The sequence below is a fragment of the Diaporthe batatas genome (assembly GCF_019321695.1).
Source record: "Diaporthe batatas strain CRI 302-4 chromosome Unknown Contig00001, whole genome shotgun sequence".
Lineage (NCBI taxonomy): Eukaryota > Fungi > Ascomycota > Sordariomycetes > Diaporthales > Diaporthaceae > Diaporthe > Diaporthe batatas.
In genome coordinates, this window is record NW_025408548.1 from 3508716 (window position 1) to 3516379 (window position 7664).

The 7664-nt window shown below is 53.5% G+C and overlaps 2 protein-coding genes across 2 annotated transcripts; one reads left to right on the plus strand and one right to left on the minus strand.

Annotated features, from left to right (window-relative positions):
- The first annotated feature begins 3390 nt into the window (after positions 1-3390).
- Positions 3391-5575, plus strand: KVR01_000358 (uncharacterized protein). The gene is made up of 2 exons (XM_044785713.1): positions 3391-3623; positions 3697-5575. Exons 1-2 carry the CDS (start codon positions 3441-3443, stop codon positions 5479-5481), a joined length of 1968 nt encoding a protein of 655 aa, XP_044650307.1. The 5' UTR covers positions 3391-3440; the 3' UTR covers positions 5482-5575.
- Positions 5576-6861: 1286 nt separating this feature from the next.
- On the minus strand, positions 6862-7227 carry KVR01_000681 (uncharacterized protein; the record flags this gene model as incomplete). Its single annotated transcript, XM_044784412.1, has 1 exon — positions 6862-7227. The coding sequence occupies one exon, from the start codon at positions 7225-7227 to the stop codon at positions 6862-6864; it is 366 nt and encodes a 121-aa protein (XP_044650630.1).
- Between the last annotated feature and the right edge of the window lie 437 nt (positions 7228-7664).

Below are 7664 nucleotides of genomic sequence, written 5' to 3' on the forward strand. Positions count from 1 at the left end.
GAGGCACTGACATGGGTCGAGGTAACGGCTAGTACTCTCTGAAGATCCTGTCCAGCACTTGGGCTATATATGAACTCATGATAAGTGGCCGGTCTTCGTAGTGTCCCCGGCCTTGAGGTGGATGATTGAATTTTTTTGCTTGGGCTGTCACTTCTGCTTATTCCTGTTCATCTTTCAATGTTTCCTGACACTCGTTTTCGTATAAGGATTGGGAGGGATTGTTACGCATTCAAATGAACAAAAAAGAATGCTTGATGGATAGTTGGAAGCCGCAACGAAATTTCAAACATTGTGCTGTGTCCCGTATTGACCTCGGGAGACTCCGAATGTATCCCAAGATCTATTTGACCACAAGAATGATGGACGAGTGGGATTGAGATTTCTGGTCTAAGTACCTCGGTACCTAGGTACCTAGGTAGGCACTCAAGTACCTTTCCAAGGCGTTCGCCGTGCCTCTGCAAGGCACAGGAAGCATCCTCAACGCGTGCGCATTTCACATTGAGTTCAAATGTTGGCCGTAATGAAAGCCAGCGTGCCTAGGCAGGCAATTAATAAGCAAATGCTAAAAGAGCCAAGGTATTATCGAGGGGAATTTAAGCGCGCAGCCTATTATGTGCATTCTGGTCTAGACCAGAATGCGATGACGATCTGCGAATGGACCAACCGTGGCTCTGGGATGAATTGGCGATGAACTCGGCTGTCAAACCCTCATTCACACAAGACTCAGCCCACGATCTGGTTGCGATACGCATGCTATTGTGGGGTTCTAGAAGGTGCACTGGGCAGATGTCAAACACATCCAAGGCAGACTTGTCAAAATGAGTCGACGCAAAAGAAGGAAAAGAAAAAGAGCAGGACGTCGTATGCAAGCTGCAAGATGGGAAAATGTAAGCTGCGGGTAGGGTCCAGGGTGGGTTGATATTTTTAGAGGCGTGCATGTGTGCATACCTGGGTACACGTGTGGTCCTGGCGATTCCTGAATGATAAGCGCGGGCTGCAGGAGTCCGTCATCAATAACCCCAACCTTGGTTATTGTACTACAATAATACGGTGCACCCAGTAGGTAGTCAGTAGTCAGCCAGCGGTCAGGAATATCAGGGAAAATAGTGGGCAGCTCGCTGTCTCCGAGACAGCCGAAACACAGAAATGCACGTTTGTCCGTGTGAGCAGAGGAAGCGCTGGGCTGACCCTCCGGGTGGTCTCGCCTGTGGCCGGGTGCCAATATGGGAGCTGGTCCCCTGTCCCGCTTGTGCTGGGGACCCACGCCACCCACCCGCCCTTGGAGCTCGGACCCCAACCCGCACGCGCGCCAGCGCCTCGCAACCTCACAAGTCGTGCCTTCTCATTGACCTCATCCTGATCGCCTCGGGTCATCTGCGCCACATTCTCTCGGGCTTCATTCCCACATGTGCTTCTTTCTGGCTTGAATATTCCCGGACTACAACCTTCGCCCCCCCCACCTCCCCGGAGGTCACCCTCATTTCCCAACAGCGGCACAGCAGGCAGGGTGGATCGACACCACGGCGAAGGAGCTGCTGTGCCGCACAAAGCTAACACCGTGACTCCATCGTCGACTGATCCGCCCTCATGCAGCGTTTTAGCACCAACAAAGCACCAGCAAAGCACCAACAAGGCACCAACCGCCCTCTTGACTCGCCGTGCTGGTGGACCGTGGGCGAGCGGTCTGCCGGCGGTCTGCCGATGCGCTGGCCATTGGAGCAACGTCTCTCTGCCTCTGCCTCTGCCGACCCGACGACAATCCCCATCGAATTGGTCAACGACCCGCGACCCGCGACCCGCGACCCTTACTGCTCCTCCAGCCATACCAAGCGCCTCACGAAGCTATCCTTTGCGCGCAGCATCTAGGGGCTTCGTGATTCCACTACTCACAAATCCAGAAGATATTTCTGTAACGGGAGCATTGGCGATGTCACCCACCTTTTCCCGCCCCAGGGCACCAGGCCTGTGCCGCTGGCCCCCAAGCTCTATCAGATGCAACCCTCGCGCCTCGCGCCATCGTGATTGCGCACGCCTAGCTGGCCCGCTTCGTGAGGGAGGAGGGCACTCGAGTCTGCACCCTGACGTCTCCAGAGCCAAGTCCCCACCTCTTAGGCAGAGGCAAGATTTTATCTGCTTCTTCTGGCCCAACCGACCAGCCTATGTCTTTGTTGTTGGTTGTTAGACCGCTCTGCAAAAGAGCTTGGCCAGTCCCACCCCCCACCCTCAGCCGCACACCATTTATCCCAGCTTGCCCGGGTTTGTACTGTGGTAATCGCAGCAAGCCATGCAGCGAGGGCAACGTCAATACGGTCTACAACCGGCGTCTACAATCTCGGTCTCTTGTGTGACCATCCGTCCTCGACAGCCCTGTGCCTTTTGCGCGTCCGCGTCTATCGGTTAGATCTGACAATCTCCCGAACACACCCTCTGAAACAGGCCCCACAAGGCGCGCGTGGGTGGACTTGCGGCTGTGTAAAGTTACATCCAGCGTTGGCCCGGCGTGCCAACGCGGCTGCTTCCTTTGTCCTCGCTGCGCTGCCCGGACCCACGTCCGATGCCACGTTGGAACCTGGCACTGGGCACCAGCGGAGGATCCTGCAGGGTCAGCAAACTGCGGCTTGAGGAACAGAATGCCCACATGTTTCTCGAGAATGATGTGAGACCATTGGTCCGCATAGGCGCTAGCTCCGATCTGGCTCACCAAGCTCGTGCTTGGGTTTGTTCTCCTGCTGTGTAGTACGGCCCAAAACGTGCGGCCCGCTGCCGATCAACCATCGGCTCTTGATCCTAGCTAAGGCACAGCTCTCCACGCTGATCTGATGCCATGCCTCACTGGCCCTAGTCAAGTCAAGGGTTGTGGCTTGCAGGGCTTTGTTCTTCGCCCATGTGGGCTCCAAATGCTCCGAACGCCTGGTGTTCTGTTTCTTTTTTGGGGGGCCAAGATCCTTGTGCGTTGTTGTCGCCTTCCTTCTCGCTGTATCCACCCATCTATCCCACTATAGCAGTGTTGGTGCTCTTGTCTGACGAGGGCCAATACATTCGTTGCTTCTAAACTGTGCTCTCCAAGGCTCCATTGGAGAACTATGGATCCTACCGGCGATGATTCCCTTCGATTCTGATATAAGAGCCGCCCAGGTCTCTCTGCCTGTGACCTCCTGCCTGGCCTACATGAGAACACAGCACACCCAAAGCCTTGAGAATCCCAAGCCTCAGCCCCATACATATCTTTGCGGTCCCTCAATATTCACAATTGTCTATCTTGCCTAGAGGAGACTTCCACTTATTCTGGCTTTCTCCTGCCCACTACTACACAAGTGTGAATTACCTACGATACCAGAGTCACGTTTTTGATCCCCATAGGAATTATTAAGAAGCGCAAGCCCAATGATCTCCACCGCAGACAGCGCCCTCCTTCAGCTCCACTTCACCACTGGATCAGAATGGGCCTCTTCCAACGCAGCAGCAAGCAGCAGCCCGAGGGCAAGCTTGAGGTGGCTGATGAATCTCTTCGACAAGAGACAGAATGGAAGCCAACAACTCACCAACTAATGATCATGGTCGCCTTGAGTGTCATCAGTTTCATGGTCTCGCTCGACGCGTGTATCATCGTCACATCACTTAGTGTAAGGCTCCGGTCCCCTCCTCAAACCATATTTTCTCCAAATACCCGGTTGTTCTAACAGCAGTGTTCAACAGGCCATCGTAGAAGACCTCGGAGGCACCGCCACTCAGAGTTTCTGGGTCGGCACAGCATATTTGCTATCAACAGCAGTCGCTATGCCATTCCTGGCCTCGATATCCGACATCTTCGGCCGACCAATCCTCCTTGTCTTTTCCATTTGCATGTTTACAATCGGCTCTATCATTTGCGCCGTTGCGCCTGGTATTGCTACTTTGTTGGGTGGTCGCTCGGTTCAGGGTATCGGCGGCGGCGGCATCATTGTCTTGAGTCTGGTCATCTTTACGGACATCGTCCCCCTCCGGCAACGACCAAAATGGTACGGAACAGTCCAGGGAGCATGGGCACTGGGCAATTGTGTCGGACCCGTGCTGGGCGGAGCCATCGCTGACAACACCACCTGGCGTTGGGTCTTCTACGTCATGTTCCCTTTCTGCGCCTTTGGCCTCGTCTCTATTCCCCTCCTTCTGACGTTGAAGCCAAAGGTTGAGACGATGGGCCAGAAGCTGGCACGTGTCGACTGGGTCGGCTCAGCTATCTTCATGACCTCTGCGACCTTATTCCTCATTGCCATTTCATGGGGCGGCACGCAGTTTGAGTGGTCCAGCGCGGCCACTATTGCTCCCTTGATCATCGGTACCATCGGCCTCGCTGGTACCGCTGCCTGGGAGAAATACATGGCAAAAGAGCCTTTCCTCAGGCATTCGCTGTTCTACAACGTCAGCGCAATCTCCACCTACATCTGCAGCGCCGTTCAAGGCCTGGTTCTCTTCGGCCAGCTCTATTACATCCCCTTCTATTTCATGTCGGTGCTGGAATATTCCCCCATCCACACCGGACTGGCCCTCCTGCCCGTCATGCTGACCCTGGTTCCGGGGTCCATCATCACCGGCGTTTTGATTACGCGGTGGAATGGCTATCGCTGGCCCATCTGGTCAGGCTGGGTTGTCACAACGATCGCTTGTGGCCTGAGCACAATGTGGGATGCGGACACCTCCATCGGCATCTGGGTTGTGACACTGATCCTTTTGGGTTTCGGCCACGGGGCGGTCCTGAACGCGCAAAACTTTGCCTCGCAAGCCATCTGCAACGATGGCGAGGAGGCCGCAGCCGCAGCCATGTACGGCTTCCTGCGACACTTCGGCACCGCCCTCGGTGTAGGCATCGGGGGCTCCGCTTTCCAAAATATCATGGCACTCAAGTTGTCGTGGACCGACCTACCTGACGGGGCGGAGATCGCCAAGAACGCCGAGGCGTTCATCGTGCAGCTGCTCGAGATGCCGGCGTCCCCGCAGAAGACCACAATCGTTGATGGCTACGTGTTTGGCTTCCAGGGCGTCTACAGGGTCTACCTCGGAATCAGCGCGGTCGCCTTCCTCATCAGCCTGACCATCAAACACTACGATATGAACAAGGAGCTTGCCACGGACCACCAGCTGCAGGACAACAACCTTTCTCGCATCGTGGACAAGAGGCTGTCATCGTACCGCAACTCGCGGAACCCTACCACCCTGGGCGGGCTCAAGCTCGATTCCGTCCTGGAGAACGTTCAGGAGAGTCCACAGGAGACGCTCAACGGGTCCAGGAGACCGAGCGATGCCGAGACAAAAGTCGGCAGCGGGGCTGTGACGCCACGCCTCCCGGACGGCAAGGAGGATCTGCACGGGCTGCCACAGATGCCTGAACCCGTAGCTACTGAGCTGAATAGGGTGGCTACTAATAGCGAGGCTCCGACTGCTCAGGCTGCAAAGTCTGACGTGAAGCCTGAACACACGAATCCCAGGGATGCTTCTGCTACATAATGAGTCATACGAATGGGAGTCTTTGTTTTGTTTTGGGGAGGTTGCTCCTGTCGTGCTCTTTTGCTCCAAGATCTCTTTTTCTTGAGTGGGTTTGGAATTGAATACCAGATAAGAGCGATATAGCCAGAATAGCAACATATTTGAGTTCAGATTGTGATTTACTTCATCCTTACCTTGCAGCGACCCTGGTGCGCTCGCCAAAATGATTAAAAAAGATTGAGCCTTGTTGATAGGCGACGTGTTGAATGCCTCTCTCAGTTCGGAGGATCTCTTTTGTTCTTCTCCGCCGCACAAAGAAGTTTGACAAAGACGTTTACATAAAAGGCATTGTGATTGAAACAATGCAATTTGTGGATAACTACAGACTTTCTCGACTAAATCCAACCAACCTCATACTCTTACGCAACCCCATAAACAACTTTTAAACCTTGCATTCACGTCCAGATTGCTCCGGCATATTTTCTCTCATCCAAACAATTTGGCACCCAGAAAACTACCTGACGCATCAAATTTGCCAATAATTTCACACCATGTTCATTTATTCTGCGTTTGTTCGCGCTGCCTATTTCTGCATGGTATTCGGAGGCGGCATCATGGCCGTGCTCATCGGCCTTGCCCTTCAAGGCAAGAGGGTTAGCGAGGTCGGGCGGGTTTGTGCCCCCAAGAAGCGAGACGCGGCCCAAATCGCTCATTGGCAGGACTGTATCCCCTGCAACCGCTCTTTACAAGGCCAATACGTCGACTGGCGTGGTTTGCCTCATTTTGAGGGCTGTTACTCACATTCAGGACGGGACTGGTCTCGGAAGGTAGCAGGCATAAGACATAAAAGTGGTTAGCGACGTGCATCGCGAGTATCATTCAGATGATGAACTGGCCTTGAGAGGTTGTCACAGCCAAGTTCCGGTCTTCGAAGCTTGTGGAAAAGGTAAGCTAGCTGACGGGTTCGGACGTCTACCAAGACGCAGAGCCGAGGCAGAGGTCCCAGGTAGGTATACTTCGCAATTGATATAATTACCACTTACTTTTTGATTGAGAAATTTATTTACTACAAAATACCCTGCTGACCCAACCTTTTGTTTCCCCGCGGCCCAATTAATTTCCCAGATATGGTTTGAGCAACTTCAATTTCCGCTCGGAATAATTGATCTCCGCGAAATTCATCATGCCATATGAGGTGACTAGTGGTGATAGTAGAATTCTCGTAGTTCATGATGGATGTGTTGTTGACGTTTATCTTTTGTTCCTTGAAAAAAAAAAGAAAAAAACGCTGCGTCTTTGAGCGTTCACCACTGTGTGCAGGAACCGCACGCCGCCGGGATATGTTACATATGTACGAAAACCGACGGCTGTTTCCTCTGCCTCAAGCATTTAATTCTGCCTTCAATAGGATAGCGCCGCCGCACTTAACGCCCAGATACCCAGGACGAACAAACTCATTTGCGAGCTCGTTGCCGAAGCCGCACTCTTCTCGTGGAAGCCCAAACTACCATGTCTCCATCTGCTGTCACCGTTTTCATTTATTATAAGACAGTCTGAGAAGCTCTGTTCTGATGCTGATGCTGGCGGAGCCTCGCACCATGCGAAACAGCCGTCCGCAATTTCGATTGGGTTGGGGTAGCAACAGGTCACAAATGCCTGGTTACTAGTGTTGATGGATGGGACGAAGGCGAAGGTGATATTGGGGGGGCAGTTAACCTGCGAGGACTCTGGGAGCCCATCTGGGCAAGTTGTCGTGTTCCAGGTCATTCTGACCTTGCCGGTGGAATTTGGGCACGCGCCCAAGAAGGGAGACGGAGCGGAGACAGCAGAAACTTGTCCTGAGGGGTTGAGGCTCCAAGTTTTGAATGGTCAAAGCAGCTGACCAAGTGCGGCGTCGATTCGAATTGTGCAGTATGTACCTAATATATGACTTGATCTGAGTCGGGTTGACTTGAGGATCCCGGATGTTAGGGCTTCCATGTTATCCTAACCATTTGCGAAGGTATTGCAATCATAGCCATATGAGCTTCCAAATTCAGCAGCAGGCCGACAGAAGGAAGAGGGCCCAACGACTGCGGCCACGCAAAAGGAACACTGGCCAGTCGGCCTTCCTACCGGCGCTCAAGTGTTGGCAAGAATAGAAATAACGGGGCTCCCGCCCCACCTGGACCATCACACTCTACCAACAGGCAAAGTTTTGTAGA